The 16,999-nt window shown below is 38.1% G+C and overlaps 1 protein-coding gene across 2 annotated transcripts in view; it reads right to left on the minus strand.

Moving 5' to 3' along the window:
- Nucleotides 1-16,999, minus strand: part of Dll (Distal-less) — a 32,209-nt gene that overhangs the window by 630 nt on the left and 14,580 nt on the right. Inside the window, exons 4-6 of one of the 2 annotated variants that reach the window (XM_068289652.1) lie at nucleotides 575-716; nucleotides 395-520; nucleotides 109-328 (exon numbers count right to left, since the gene is read on the minus strand). In XM_068289652.1, coding sequence (XP_068145753.1) covers nucleotides 109-328; nucleotides 395-520; nucleotides 575-716 — 488 coding nt within the window. The remainder of the gene's footprint in view (nucleotides 1-108; nucleotides 329-394; nucleotides 521-574; nucleotides 717-16,999) is intronic. The other variant, XM_068289653.1, reaches the window with a different exon arrangement.

A 16,999-nucleotide genomic window follows, 5' to 3' on the forward strand; every position in this document is an offset into this window, starting at 1 on the left:
AAAAAGAAAAAAGAGCAAAAGGAAAATACCATTTAAGACCAAATCACAAATGCATACAAAGAGTAGAGGAGGGAGGGGTAAAGGGTTAAGAAGGATTAGCACACTTACGTTAGTAATGAGGGATTCGTTTCGGGCTGATACCAATACTGGGGCACATAACCGCCCATTTGTGGCGGCGGATTGTGTAGATGCGAATGCGGATGAGGCGCTGCTGCCGCTGGATGAGGTGGTTGCGGTGTCATTTGCGGTGGTGGCTTATGATCAATCCAATGCGGTTTCTGATCCCAAGTCGCTTGCGTTGGCGGACTGAGTCCCGTGGGTGGGAATTCTACAATAAAGAATAGAATAAATTTGATCCAAGAAAACACATCATGGAGTCAAAACTATAACTTACCAGGTGATAACTCAGACACAGGCGTACTTGATGGCGTTGGACTATGTCCGGGAGGTAGATAATGTGAAGGTGAACCGCTATTCGAGCCACTGCCGTTATTACCGCCTGTCAAATAGAGACCGAATTCTGTTTTTTAGCTAAGAAGTGAAACAATTCCCCAAAAGAGACTTTGAGACTTACCACCATGCATTTGACTTGGACTATGCTGACCAGGATTTGGTCCACCGCCACCCAAAGGCATACCACTATTTGTACCCGGTCCCTGGGCTGCTTTCATCATTTTTTTATACTTGGAACGTCGATTCTGGAACCAGATTTTCACCTGAAAAAAATATCAAAATAAAAAACGGGAAGACTCCATTTAGTTAAAGACTAAAAAAAACAAAACAAAAACTAGCTGAATCAGCATGACAATTAATTAATTATTACACAATTAAAGCATGAGTTTTACATTTCTGACGTGTGAACTAATCCAAGTAGTTGGCTTAATATACCCACAGAGAGAGAAAAAGAGATAGAGAGAGAGAAAGATTAATACAAATCGACATCCTTAGAAAATGATAATGATATGTATTAAGAGCATTGAAGCCAACATTGGTGACAGCTTTTCAAACCACTTTTCATATGAAATTAAAAGTGAGCTGCTGCTGCTGCTGCTGCAGCTGGCAGGAAAATGGCTCTAAAAAAAAACAAAATTATATATGTATATAGATATATACAGATTTTGGCAGAGTGTGAGAGACAAATAATCCAAGTCAGCAGATTTCGTCATGAAACTTGATTTGGTTTACCAATTTTTTTGTGTGTGCACTTGAGAGAGTCAAAGTATCTGAGAGTTACTTTCAGTTTCCATTTGACGAGTATCTCAAAATGCTGCCTCTATGTAGAACTAATTGTGAGCCAAAGCACTTTACTTCACTTCACTTCACTTTTCGAAAGCCTTAGCCCCATATAGTATTTGGTTTAAATATAGGTACAATCAGAGCAAAAGCAACAACAACAACAACAACAACGCGTATCTAATGCTATTTATGCGCTCAGCTCTTAACTGTATCTACAATTTGCAATCTTAAATATATCTACATATATATATATCTACATAGGTATACTTAAAGCCCGACTTGTTCAAGGTCGTTCTTCGCGCTTGGTTGAATTTTGTGGGCAAATTTCACTGACGGTTTTTTTTTTTTATGTTGTTGTCCATAAACAGTTTTGAAGAATGTGTTTTTCATTGGGTTTTTATTTTTATGTGCATTTTGTTAGTTGATTTCAATTAAGCGATAACCAACTACCGGTATTGAATGCTGTCTAATCAATCTGTTTTGTGTGATTTTCGATCAAGGCGATCATTGGACAAGTTGGACAAGTGTTGGCTAAAAGACTTTAAGAGATTATACAATTTTCCATTTAATTCTTTTGATTTGATTTTGGTTTTGCTTAATCAAGCGGGAAACGTCATTGAAATGGGTTTTTAGCTTTTCCATAAGAATAACCTTGATCTATCAGTCTTTTAGAAAGCCAAAGCCAACTTTGAGATGCTTAGAAGGAAACAACAGCAGCAGAATAGTCACCACAATTAGTCTTTATTTACACACACCCACTAAATGAAAGTTAGTTATGTTTCACTTTGTGGTAAGCTCTACTTGATGGAAGCCAACAGAAACATAAAACATCAAATATGTTTCCTTTAAAGGATCTTCGGATTGTTATTGCTCATTTTATCCCAAAATTTGGTAATACTCAGACAAATGTGGCTTATATTGGTTGAAAGACTTAAAATACTTAACTGATTTGTTAATAATATAAGACTAAGACTCTCACGAATCTAAAATAGTTCCTCATTCCCTTTAAACTATGTAGGTGGAATTTTGAATAGCTTATTTAGTCCCTTTAATCCTTGAGTAGTTTATACAAGCTTAAACTCCACCCAAAAGGTAGCCGAATATTTTGATATATCCAGACTTTACCGGGTATCTGCTCAGTCGTTGCCAATTTTGAAACTAAGAAATTTATTTGGTTTTTTGTTAGACTTTTTATCGGCTTTGGCTTTGTGTTACGCAAGAGAAACCAAGCGAAAAATATGCGCTCAATGATAAAATATTGTCGAGGTTCGGTTAAACAAAAAACGTAAACCAAAAAGTAAATATGTATATAAATTTATTTATGCACAAAGTCAGCTTCCTGACTGGGTATGAGATTGCCACAAGCTTTTCAAGACGAATATTTTATTTTTTGTGCACTTGAATGTTTAAAACAATTAATAAGTAGTAAGTAAAGTCATTTTGTATTACCAGAGACGGAAAGTAAAAGTGTGGCTCGAACAGTTGTCATGAATAACAACATTTTGCCAGACTTGGCCAAAATGCCAGCCAGACTGTCAAAATGTCAATCAGCCTTATGTCTGGTTTCGTCTTCGTCTCGCTCAGTCAATGTGTTTGACTTATAAATATATACAAATAAGTATATATATAGATAGATGTTGGTGAAACAACAACAAGAAATTAGCATGTCACTGTGTCACTCGAAGATATTGAAGTTGGCTTTGTCTGGCCTTATCCTTTTAACCCACATTTGGTGGTTGAAAAAAACACTTGCTTGATCACTTCCGCAATATGTCACAATATATTTATGCAGAATTGATGATGGCTAGCCAGATGAAGATGAAGATGATTACAGATGGCTGATGATGCAGCAGCAGCAGCAGCAGAAGCAACAGATGGATCGAGTGCTCTTTGAGCTTTCGGATCTATATTCGAACCGAGGAGACTTTCTAGCATTCCACTTGGTGAGGCAGGAGCCAACGAACGGTTTTTAGTGACTGGCCAGACACCTGCGTTTCGAACAAATTGTAAGATCATTGGAACTGGTTTCGGTTAAAACCAAAGTGCGTTTGCCTGTACCCCACCTCCTCCTACCATGCTTGGCATTTAATTCATTTGACAGTTGAGCATTTAAAACGTGGGAAAAGATAAGCGCCAATTGATTTTCCATACGAACAAACTGTGGAAAAACCTTTTGCCAAATTGATTAGTGTGGGAGATTTGCTTATGTCTTTTGACAACAAAAATCATATTTCTAATCCTAATCCTGTCCCCCTCTCTCTCTCACTCTCTATCTCCCTGCTGTCTCTGAGTGTTTGTGTAATAAATCTTGGGCGTATAACACGCCCCTTTTTGCTGCATCGTAAATAAGTAAAACTCATGTCTTTATTTACTTTGAATGTCGGAGAGAGATGTACGAAGACCTCAAGTGTTTTTTGGCCAAGCTTGGCAAATAGCTAAGACAGACCTCGGACACGGATGCGCCCGCCACCTAATGACAACAACAACGCCCACCCAACAAACAACAACAACAATAACTGTGAATGATGTGATACACTTCCTTTGAAAAAGTTCACTCGATATTAGCCAGAAATTTGCACTTTAACTTTACCCCTTATGCAATAGAATTGAAAACTACTTTTTATGTTTGAATTGGTTCTTTGACTGCCTATAGCATACTTTAGGGAGTAAAGTTGTTTCTACTTCATTATTTTACATTCTTCCTCTAAAAAACTCTTTACACTTTAAAAGAAAATGAAAATAGAATAGAAATAGAAGTTGCAACTCATAAAATTCCTCTAAATATTCCAAGTCCAAGATGGCAAATTCTTAATATATAAATAAGAAATAAGAACTCAAGGAAATTACTGAACAAAGTGCTTACATTATGCGATTCTTTGTCTCTTTTTGGAAAGATATATATATTTGAAGTTAACTTATCCTAAATGAGGCAAAAAAAAAACTTGATAAATAAGCTTAGCTTCTGGGAAATTGTTCACACCATTCAATTCAATTTCATTCTTGGCTATTAACTTAATCAGATCTAAATCAAATGCCTTCACTTTGAAGCCATTTCATGAACCTCTCTTGGTAATACTTTGGAGTGGAGTTTTCTTTCGAAAGCATTGCAAACAGTTTTTCCTATGACATTGCTGCAGTCTGATTAATTTGCCGTCAATTGCCTTTCCACATTACTTGGCCAGGGTATCCAAGCTTTCCCCACAGCAAAACACACAACAAATTTCCTGCTGGTTCGCTGCTGGTGCCAACATTTTCCCATTTTGGAACCCCAGTCGGCTTAAACGTTAAGCCATCACAAAAAAAAAAAACGAAAAAAAATGTTTATGTGGCCTAACAAACGAGCGCAAGAAATGGTTGCAGTTGCTGCTGCTACAAATTTATGGCTACAACAAGAAGAAGAGAGGCAAAAAAAACGAAAAACAATAAAAGTTTTTCCCGCATTGTTCTTCTCAGTGGCAACATGTTGCTTGTTACCGCATTTGATTTGCTTTTCATTCATAAATTCCAAGCAACAAGATTTTAACATATTTTTGTGCACATTTTTAGCTGCTGTTGTTGTTGTTGTTGTTGTTGGTTGCTTTTCGGGGCGTCGGCTTCTTCTTTGAATTAGCCAAAAGGAATTGGTTCAATTTTATTTGTATGCCTCAACTTTCCTGCCACTGAACGTTCGGGCCAAACTGACTCGACAATCTATTTTGATCGCACTGCAATAGCCACAGCTTGCGCTTTAGTGCAAAAACTGTGTGTGTGTGTGTGTGTGAGTGTGTGTTGTTTAATTTATGCACAAAACAAAATATAATAAAAAAGTTTATAGAGAGATAGTGCCGAGTGGCTGGGGAGGGGCAACAAGTGTGGGGAGGCACGAGCGGAAGAGCGGTTGCCTGAAATAAAAATAAAAATTTTGATTTATGATCTTGTCGCTGAAGTTGTTCGTCAACACACACACACACACACACACACACTCACACACTTGGCCAGTCTGAAGCTGCCGTACAAGTTTTGTGTTTATTTCGCTGGCGCAACAAGTGCTTTTGGCAGTATAACTCACTCAAAATTCAGTCAGTCAGTTAGTCAGTCAGTCAGTCCAAGTGTCCATTCGTCAGACGCAGCGGTCAGTCTCCGTCTCCGTCTCCGTCTCAGCATCAGAGTCAACCCTCCGCTTCCCCCATGCCACCAGCCAGATGACGATCATTCATAAAAGCTAGCAGCAAACAGCTGAGGCTCACCGCGTGGCAGTTAGCCAGATTTTTATCTCAGCCAACAGTAACAACGAAAAGTAAAAGCCAAGCAACAAAACGCATTTATTTAATATTACTTATCTCCATCTCTCTCTCTCTCTCTCCCTCTCGTTGTGTGTCTCAAAAAACAATTGTTGTTGCGTGTGGCAAAAAACCGCTACATAGACCCAGCCCCACCCACTCTCTGTCAGAGGAGGAGTGGGATGAGGAGGGTTGGCGCGTAGTGGTAGGCGGGGGTTCTTTTTCTTTTTCTTCTTCTCCTTCTTCTTCTTCTATGCTCTTTTGACTGCCATGGTTGACGGATTACGCAACTTGCCGGCCGTAGCATTTTCATTTTATTATTGTTATTATTGCTGTTGTTGTTGTTGTTGTTGGTGGAAAATTTGTACATTGCATGCAATTGTTTGCCGCTAAACAAAAAAATTTGTTTATAATTTTGAATGCAAGTGTACAACCGCCGCCAGGCAGGCAATGACTTCAAAAACAGCAGAAAACAAAATAACAACAACAACAACGAACAAAAAACAACAAAAAAAAACAACAATGCCATGTCGTGGTAACGTAAAAAAAAAAAAAAAACTTTTCTTTTGAAAAGCCTTTGTCTCGCCCTGCCTCAACCGCTCCTCCCTTCTCTGCCAGGTAACTGACTGACTGACTGGCTGGCTGGCTGACTGGCTTGGCTGTTCCATGCCCTAGAGTCAAGTGTCACGCACACAGTTCCAGCTCTTCCAAACTCTTCAGCTCATTAAAGCCACATGCAAAAGGTTTCAAGTTTGCTGCTTAAGTCTTTCGTTTTCATGGATGTTCTTGTTAGCAGCCACTAAGAAAGGCAACCAAAAAGTCGCTGCTGCCGCTGCTGCTTGGCCTCGTCGAGGTGCAACAAAAGTGATTTCCAAATAAAATCGTTGCGGGCTGTTTTGGGCAACGCCTATCCCAAAAAAAAAAAACAAAATAAAACAAAACCCGAAACACAAAACTCAGGAGAAGGAAAAAAAAAAAAAGAAAGCAACGAGCAAAACGCTCAAAGGCTTCAAGGCCAGCAACGCAACGCAACGAAACGCCTTGGACTCCAGTTCCAACTCCAGCTTGATCGTACCACACCAACAACACACTCTCCACACACTGGTCCAGCGCAAATGAACGCAAGTTAACACGCCGATGCCGCCAAACAAATTGAAAGCAAATCGATGCGGCAACAGGCCAACCAGCTTCATCTACACACTGAGCCCGTGACCAGCATCCCATCAGCAGCAGCAGCAACAGTTGTTGCCCACGTTCAAAGTTAAAACACGTGGCCGTAGGGTTCAGGTTGCAGCTTTGACCTCCAACAAATAGTTGTACGCACGTGGCTCTCTCTAGTTGCTTGTTTTAGACCAGCTACCAGCTACCTGAAAATCATATGAGGTTTCATTTTCACCTGTGCCATGTGCCAGCTAATCGGAACTTCAATTGCAACTGCTACACATATATTTATCAATTTAATGTAAGTTAACATGAACAAATTGCAATAGTCTTTGATACGTTTAGTGTTGGGTCTGATCTTGGCTTTAAAACACGGACTTGATTTAGTGCCAAAAATCGATCTGGTATAGAAATTTGTTATGGCAAACGTTTCTGAAGCATGGGAAATCGATATGATTAGAAAGCTTATACTTTGAAATCAAAATATTAATAATTTGCTATACAATTTCCATATGTTATATAATGACTTAATATCAAATTAGTTTAAAAATGCAATCAACCATAACAATCTATTATAAAAATGTCCTTTTGGGTTCTTGGACCTAAATAAACATAAAGAAAAGTTAAGGCCTTTCGATGTTAAGGGATATATAAGATATGAATTACAAATTGTTATGGCATGGCATAAGTAGTTTCTTAATGGGGAATAAGAGGGCAACAGTGGGTTAAAATAAACTGCATACTAAAGTTTACTGATGCTCAGTGAGTCTCATTGGGCATTGTCATGCAAAATATGCCACTTGATGTGACCATTTTTGGTTTACTGCCTTCAACATCTACTAGTAGTTAGCTTATTTCCCCAGGGAGAGTGCCTAGCTATGCCATTGATCTTTATCAATGAAACAACAACAGTGAGAGAGAGAGAGGATGGATGGCGACATACTTATGTCTGAATGAAAATGAAGACTCTTTGCCCCAGCAGCATTAATTTATGCATATATAGGCAATGCGTAAAAAGTGAATGAGAATCGGTATGATGGAGAGGTGAAGAGGCTTGGTTATGAGAGAGTTGCGTCTAGTCATAGCCTAGAGGGAAGCTCTGCTTAATAAACAATAAATATGCAATTAAGCAAGGCCAGCAGTCTGGCTGTTTATATAAGATGCCGCTGATGCTCATGTTGCTGCCGTTGGTCAACTCTTTCTAATAGCAATTGACGTGGACGATGACGGCAATGTGGACTTCAATGGGGATGCCTTGGATGCTGGTAATGAGAAATGAGGCTCCACATACTTACTAACTCTTCAACGGCTGTTACTTTTTTTTTTCTTTTTCATAAATAAATAAAGATATTGATCTAATTTCTATACACAGAGAGTGTGTGTGTGTGTGGACCAGTTTAACATTTGTTCGATCAACCGAACGTTCGCAATGATTGCTTAATCGTTTCATAAAGTTTTCTTCTCAATAGAAGAAGAAGAAGAAGTTGTGTATTAATTTGATAAAGTTGTTAACCGACTTGGCCTAACGGCTTTTGGCCTCAACTTGAAGGTAAGAGAAAAATGAAGATGGATATGGTTATGGGCCTGGTTAATACATTAGCGCGAACTCACGACAAGTCAACTGCATGCCAATAGCCAAATTTAGTCTTTGCCAACAGACAAATCGAGCATTATACTAACTCAATTAGTGCTTTATAGGAGACGACAGACAGACAGACAGACAGAGAGAGAGAGAGAGATGTGTTTATAGTTTTCATAGAAACAATTAAAATGGCAATTGAATCTCTATCACTGACGTTCGTCGTCATCCGGTCTGACCTGGCCACAGCTCTCAGCTCTCAGCTCTCTCGGACTTCTTAAAGCTATTGTGCAACAAAATACAAAATAGCAACAAATGTTGTTTTGTCAAATCCGGAAACTGTTCCCAGGTTCTATAGGCACTTGCTGCTGTGAACTATTGAACAACAGCAACAGCAACAAATAACACAGAGGCGGTGGAGGAGGAGGAGGAGGCGGAGGAAAACAAAGTTTTTTATTTCGCATCATGCAATGCGAATGGGAATTCTGACTTTTTGTTGCTATTCGGTTGTTGTTGTAGTTGTTGTCGTTTGATTCACCTGCAAAGCCTTGAAATTTTGTAATTCTAATTTCAAACAACACAAAAAAAAACTGACTCAGTTTGAACAAAAATTATTGCAACAGAACAAAAAATTTCAACAATAAATCGGCGGCAACATTTGATCAACAATTGTCAAGGTGAGATTCTAAGCAGATAGAACAGCAGCAACAACAACAACAACAGCAACTCATGACGCTGCAAGTGCAGTTCCAAGTATGCAGTTGCCTTAGGGGCGGACACAACGGCAACAACAGCAACAACAACAGCAACACAAAAATGTATATTATTTTAAGGCAAAAACTTGCACATTTACTCAGCATTGTTGTTGCCGTCTCTTTACGTTGTTGTTGTTGTGGTTTTGTTTTTTTTTAAACAGTCACTGAAAAATATTAGTCATACTTAATTTAGTTTTGGTTTTGTAGCAAGTGACAGTTAAATAGGTAAAAGGAACAACAACTTGCAAACTTTGTTTGCAGTTATGTCATTTCGACTATCTAAAACAGGCAACAAGACAAATGGCTAAAAGACTCTTTCGCCCAGCAACTGTTTTTTTTACTCTCTCTCTCTCTCTCTCTGTATATACTTAAAATATATATATTTTTTTTTTTGTCTATTGTTTGGGAAAAAAACCAAACTTGTTTAATATTAATGCGATTCTGTTGAAAAAAAAAATCTATACATTTTTAATACTTTGTGACGTGTGCATCTAAATGATGAGGAGAGGTGAGGAGAGGAGAGGGAGAGAGAAAAACGCATTCTCAGCAGTTAATCGAAAGTTTTCCAGTAATTGTAGCAAACTGTATTGGAGGGGGGAAGAACCCAGTCATAAATATAAATTTGAAAGCAAATTCCAAATCAATGTCAGGGATTCCCCCATGAACTTTGCTAACCCAAAAGATAACTGTACCAGGTTCAGTTAGTAGGCTTTATTTATTGGTTGGGCCATGCTCTTGAAAAACTCCCAAAAGGTTCGATTTCAAGAACTTCTTTTCCAGAGAACACTCCAAGGAACCATTTTCATATAATCTTCATAAAAGATTCTTGATAGTTTTTAAAGAGGTAAGGTTGAAAGTGAAGTAGGCACAAAGAAATTAAGGATTCTTAAAACTCTTTTATGGGAGTTATACCATTGGCGGATCTAGGACGCTAATTAGGGAAACTTTGCCCCTTAAAGTATGCAATATGCTGGGAAATTATATTTTATAATACATTTTTGCATACCTGGTAACTGAAAAAGTCTTTTTAAAAAATGTTTGCTTCAAAGATTACTTTTTAGCCACAGTAAATACTAAATTTTGTTTAAATGTTTTATAAAAGGGAATACCCAGGCTGTTTATTGCATACTTTGAAGGGTAAGTTGTCACCTTTTCACCTTTCACCTTACATAAATCGTTTATCCATTGCCTTTTCAATGGAAAACTTTAAATTCAATAAATTTTTTAACTAAAAAACGATAAATTAAGATTATTTTTAATGTCCTTAATTGGAATTAATATTCTTATTCTTGATTATAAAATTTGTATATCATAAAATTCAACTCTTTCCCAAGTCTCGCCCTCTTCGATTTGGCTTAAATAGTCTCCCATAAAAGTGAGTGCACTTGAAAAGAACATTTTCCACTTGGTTGCCCATTTCTCCTACCCCTCTTCTCCATGTTGACCACAAAGTGCATAGTTGAGTATCAAATTGTTAAACAAATTAAGTGAAAAAGTCACAGCAGAAAAAAAAAAGATTCCAAACAAAACTCCCTGAACTGGGTAAAAATCATTTTTGTGGTCAGACTTTTTTTTTTTTAGGTATAATTACAGACGATCCAGATTGAGATCTATAAAAATAGATAGTACAACCCACCACAAAAAAAAAAAAGTGTGGCGCTTAATTGCACAATTTATATAAGTTTCTCTCTCGGTCTACGTTTTGTTTTGTTTTGTTTTTTTTTTTAAGTAATTTAAATATTATTTTTACCTGGCCAAATGAAATCATGGTCAACTGACTATTATTTGTCGCTTTACATTTTCCTATGCATTTTCACAAGCGATCATGATAAAAAGAGTAGGAAAAAAACTGAACAACGACAACACAAAACAAAAGAGTGGAAAACTTAACCAAGCGTTAAAAGTTTTGTCTGTTGTCTGTTGTCTATTGTTGTTGTTGCTGCTGCTTTAAAGGTCTAAAGATTCTGATTTCCTATATAGAATGTGTGTTCACATTAATTGGTGTCAAAGTACAAGCGGCCAACGCAGCAGGAGCAGCATCAGCCCAAGAAATGATGAAGGACATTCGAGCATTATAATTGGCATCGCATTTACCAGAGTCACGAAACAAGTGCAGACCAAATGGGGGTTGAGATTGCCAATTTTACCTCCCTCTTATTGGGTAGATACAAGTCATATGAGCATAAGTGAAGCAGTTTCAATAGGGGATAGTATATGTATTAGTCATATTAGAGTACACAATGATTCTTTTAGGTATCTGAAGCTAAGCTTTATAGCTGATTTCTGATGCAACTTTAGTTAACTCTCTTATAGACTCTTTGAGAGTCACAGAAACCACAAAAGGATTGGCGAGTTTCAGACTATAAGATCAAAAATCGGGACTGCTTAGCTCAGAAGGACTTATGGAGTCAGTAACAGATCAATAACTCTATCTCTCTACCACCGAACCATCAAAGGGTCTAAAGTAGGTTACCCATAAAAACAATTCCGAATCGAAAATCGTCAAGTAACAATCCAATATTAGCTTCAGTTCCAATTTTTATCGAAAAATACTTGATCCTCTTACTGATAACAGAAATGGGAAGCTATCTAGGAGTATTCTGTAGTTGTTATTTCTGTGAATGGTCTTACAGAGTATTCTCTAGTCGGTGGGCCAGAAAAATTTGTTTTGTTTTGGTTTCATATAACACGCTAACTGCGAAACAATTTGAGAACCAATTAAAATATGAGACTCAGAGACAGAGAGAGAACAGATGAGTCAGACTTCAGTCAGTCACCACCCACCCAATGATGAAGACGAAGAGGAAGAAGAAGAGGAAAACAAGTTACAAAAACTTAAAGGAGTTTTCACATGTTGGTTTTTCCTTTTGTTGTTGACTTGGTAAACATGTTGAGGCCTCCTCGACCATAATAAAATAATAATTATTATGATTATCGCGTAACTGAAATCTTCATTGGATCCGAATGGAATGGAGACTCCATCCTTGAGAGGAGGAGCGGTTTGCTGTCGTCTCTTTATGTCTCTGTGTGTATATGTGTGTGTCTGTTTGTCAATAAATGAGCGTGTAATTAACCCTTGACAGGCCCCAAAAAAAAGCTAGACACTCTGTCGTCTGTAGACTGGCTTGACTTTGTCCTCAGTTGTTTTTTGTTGGCATTCAAACTATGCCAAACTATAATCATAAAATTTTATTTATTTGAATACTCTCACTTGGGCAGGTCTAAGGCATGAGACACTACAAGTTTTTCCTTGCCTCCCCTCACACCCAACCCCTCACTAGCCAATTGCCCTGTCTTCAAGTTTTGTAATTTCCTGAGCATTGCGTATGATATTTATCCGTTGTTGTCCAGTTTCAACGTTGCATGTGGAAGTTGTGGCCAGTTTTTTTTTTTTGAAAGCATACAAAAATATTGTGAATGAAATGCGAAACTTGCTTTCAGCAACCATCAGGCACTGGGCAACCATCGACAAGCGTGAAATCTTTCCACCGAGATCACGCTGTGTGGCAACAATTTTTTGGTTTTTCTTTTCTTTTCTTTTCTCTTTGTGATGATGGAATAAAGAGATTGCCAGCGATGGAAGAGATGATGGTTGGTTGTAAATGGTTAATTTCCAGAGTAGACAGGATGCTAAAGGAAAGCCAGTTTGCATGGGCTAGACAAAGTTGAAGAGAAGGCCAAAACTTCTTCACGTTAACAGATCAATCAGAAAATAAGTCATTTGATAAGCAATTCAAATCTTTACTAATGAATAAACGTTCTACTAACTGCTCTATTTAGTATATTATTCTAATATCACATTCTAGAGTGAAACTGTTATTTCCCACATAAATATTTAACATTTGTAATGTAAATTTATTAATTAGAACGCACAGTGGTTCGTTTTGATTGATTCGCTGGCGAATTTTTAAAGGTTAATCATAAACTAGAGGAGAGAACATTGGAAAAGATGAAGAGTTAACTCTCGATTCATAAGGATTTTCATTCCATAAACATCTTAATTCAATTTGAAATCGTTTTTCACTTTGCGCTTTGCCTTCAAAAATTCATTTATCCAGTGGCACGCTTTGTGGGTCAATTCCACTTGGACAGTATCGCATTTGGATCTTGTATGTGTGATCTCTACCTGTAACAAATTATGTCAACTACGAGATCCGACAATAGTTAGGCACACGTAGGCAATATAGAGAAAGAGAGAGAGAGAGAGAGGTGGAGAGAGGGGTAGACGCTATCCATCGCTCTTTAGAAAATATGCAAATGCGGTCAGATCATGATGATGATGAGAATTTGAGCAAAGTGAGAAATTGAGAAACGTTTTATAGCTAGAGTTTGAGTCGCCTTCGTCGCAAGTGTTGTCTGTCTCGTTGCTTACTCTTCAAAAGCTTCAAAGCAATGCATCATTGTTAATGGCAACTTGTTTTGTTGTTGTCGTCGTCATTGCTGTCGTTGTTGTTGTTGTTGTTGTTGTAGTAGTACCAGCATCAACATTGATCAAACTTAATTCAAAGTTCCTGTTACGCGAGCTCACGGTGCAAAATTTCGACATAGGGAGGCAAGCAGCAGCAGCAGATAGCAATAGCAACAGCTGCTGATGTTGCTGGTGGGCTGTTGTTGTTGTTGTTGTTGTTGCAGCAATGTGCGTGCGTTTAAGAAGACGTGCGAGCTGATGCCAGGGCAAGTTACATTGTATTATGTGCCATAATTTAATTGACATTGCTCGTGTAAATCAGGCAATCACTGATATATGTATACACATAACGACAACGACAACGACGACGACAATATGTTGCTGCTGCTGCTACTGCTACAACTATGAACGTGACGCCAACAATAACAACAACAACAACAACAGCAAAGAGCCGGCTACTGGGCAACATCTCTGAACATTTAAATGCGGTCAGCCAGTTTTCATGTTTGTATTTAGCAGTTGATACTAACTAGACACTTGTATTATTTAAATCAAGTTGTGCTAGTTTTTTTCTTCGCTTTTTCTCTCTTTATACACGTACAGATTGGGTTTTTTTTTTCTTTTTTGTATATCTTTTTCTTTGCTTCACTTGTATTTGATGTGTGGAAATTAATTATAATTTTTGCAAGTATTTCGTTTTTTGCAAAAATTCCAGTGAAAATGATGTTTAGTAAAGTCCATGACCTTTGAGTGTATATTGGCCACCACGTTCATGTTAGGGGTGGAGCAGACGAGCAAAAAAACCAAGAATACAACAAAACCAAGAAAGAGCGAAGGTGTGCACCGTGGGCGATGCGTCTGCGTCGTCATCGTCTCTGGCTGCGTGCAACAACAACAGCAACAGCAACTTGCGACTTACGGACTCGTGATCCGCAGCGGCAGCAGCAGCAGCAGCCACCAAACACACACTCATAAAGCAGGCGTTGTTGATTTTTGAAGACAGACCCAAAGTAGGACTTAGGAAAACCAAAAAATGTTAGTCCAACTGAGATTTAGGAAGCAAAAGTGAAGATAATGCTAGTTAAGAACTTTGCTTGGGATCCTTTTTTTCTAGAATTTGAGCCTAGAATCAATAGTTATTTAGTTAAACTGGAGTTAGGGGTTTGAACAAGTCAGAAGTAGTCTCAATAGTTCATAGAAGATAGTTAAAAGTCTGAAGTTAGACTTATTGATATGAAAGCACGAACTAACAAGTAAGACGTATTACTCCCTTGTTGCCCTTTCTTATAAGCCACATGTTTTATGGAAGGAAGTCCTTAACACATTACATGCACTTATGTATCACTAAGTATCAACTAAGTAATTCGTATTGTTAGCAAAGTATCTACTTCTATTGAGAAACATGAACTTCTTTGGTGGTCCTGAAAGGGTTCAAGAATAAAAATCATCTATTAAACTCTTAAAGCCTTACACTCAAAGTTGTATAACTTCATTAACTATCTGAATGCTTAGGAAGTATTAGATGATTAGCTAAAGTTTGCTTTTGGCCAAGTTAAACAACACAAAATTATGCAATTAAAAGTCAATTTAGTTGCAAATTAAAGTACCTAATATTATTGTAGTTGAAGCTTCTTGATCTTCCTCCTCTACGAACATTTTTCGTTATGGTCTGGCTTCATTTCGCGGCTCCCACAAGCGCCGTTTTGGCAGTTCGTCTGCTAAACTTGATGTTGCTGCTGCCAAAATCCTTTGTTTTTTTGTTCATTCTTTCATCTTTTGCAGCCAGCAGCGTGGCCTCCTACAAAATATATTTCTTTCTCGATCTTTTTCTGGTTTTCTTTTTAGCGTTGCGCCCTTTTGTTGCTGCACAACAGAAACCAAAAAAAACAGATCAAAATGTGCCGATATGAGCTCATAAACACGCAGTTTAAAAGTATTTTAAGTTTTATACCTTCCTATATATATGTACATATGTATGTGTGTTTGTATGTATATTATAGGTGGCTCAGACAATCGAGGAGTTGAGGGAGAACTTTTGTCTCGCGCTGTCAGGTTTTTGAGTTGAAATTTTTGTGTCTGTTTTCGATATTGAAACATTTGGCAATCAGCTTTAACGTTCTATGTAATTATTCAATTAGGTGGAGTGTAAGACATAAAAAAAACAACAACAACAAGCAAACATAAAAAACGCTAAAAACAGTAGCCAAGATTTTTGCTCTAATTGAAAATTAATTAATATAGGTAGCTGTTGAGGAACCAATTGTCATTTGACTTGCATTGCTATACGCAGCAAGGCAAAGACTCATGAATGATCTTGCACATCTCACAATGCTTTTGTTTTTGTATTTTCTATTAAGTTTTCTAGAATATACTGGCGTCAGTCTGGTATGCTCTGTCTCTGTCACTCTTTATAAACCTATATGACCTACGTAGTTGCGTAAGAATTGAAAATTTAGTAATAAGCAAGCAAACGAACGATCAAGACGTGTTCTGGCAGTGGCAGACACAGTTCAGTGAAGTTTAAGTAAAAATAAAGTTAAGTTCTTATGAGAAATTAAACACAGTGGTTTATTGTTCATCATAATTTGGTCCTTCGAGCCGGATCGTTGGGCATTGTTTGTTTGTTACTCATTGCTTAATAATTTGTTGCAACGTGGTTGCAATTAATTGTTAACCTCAAAGTTAGTAGTCGATAGTTCTGGCCTACTATCGAATAGACAATCGCGTGCTTATTGGAAAAAGCGCGGACAAACGGTGGCGCCACTCGCCTATCGGTATCTGTTATCGATATAATCGACGAGATCGTGAGGGAACACATCTCTGGAAAAAGACGCGTCTTGAAATTTTTGGTCCACACAAGCAGTGGAGATTTCTTGGTATTTCATCATGGAGGAAATGAAAACATTCATAAAGGCCAGAGGAAGATTGAAGACAACCATTACCCGCATATATGGATATGCAGAGAATCCTGCACAGGATGCCGACGTCTTCGCAATTGACACCAAATTGGAAACTTTGTCCAATGCGTGGAACGAGTTCGTGAAGTCTGGCGACGAATTGGCCAAATACGACAAACTAGAGGGTTATGTGGACCCTACCGAAGACTTCGGGATATACGAGGAGAAATATGAAATAGCAAATGCCCGCCTTAAGGCGTTACGAGCTGCCTTGGCTCCGTCTGGCAAGTTGGAAGAAATCGGCGCGGCTGGTAACGATGGTTCGCTCTTCCAAGGAATTCTGCAACAAATGCAGAATCAACAGCAACAACTACAACTCCAGATGCAGAGTCAAATGGAACACCAGCAGCGTCAAATGGAACTCCAGATGCAGAGTCAAATGGAACACCAGCAGCGTCAAATGGAGCAGCAGCAACTATTGGTTGAGAGATTGCTCTCGCCACAGCAATCTTCGTCTTCGTCAGGCTCACAGTCGGTTGCAACAGCGGCAACAAGAGATTGTGAGTTACCGAAAATCAACATCAAGCCCTTCGGTGGAGATTACAAGGAATGGCGTGCCTTTAAAGACCTGTTTGAGAGTACCATTCACGGAAAGACAACTTTAACGAATATCCAAAAGTTTCATCACCTTAAGTCATGCGTCA

This window comes from Drosophila tropicalis, unplaced genomic scaffold, assembly GCF_018151085.1.
Source record: "Drosophila tropicalis isolate 14030-0801.00 unplaced genomic scaffold, ASM1815108v1 contig_593, whole genome shotgun sequence".
Lineage (NCBI taxonomy): Eukaryota > Metazoa > Arthropoda > Insecta > Diptera > Drosophilidae > Drosophila > Drosophila tropicalis.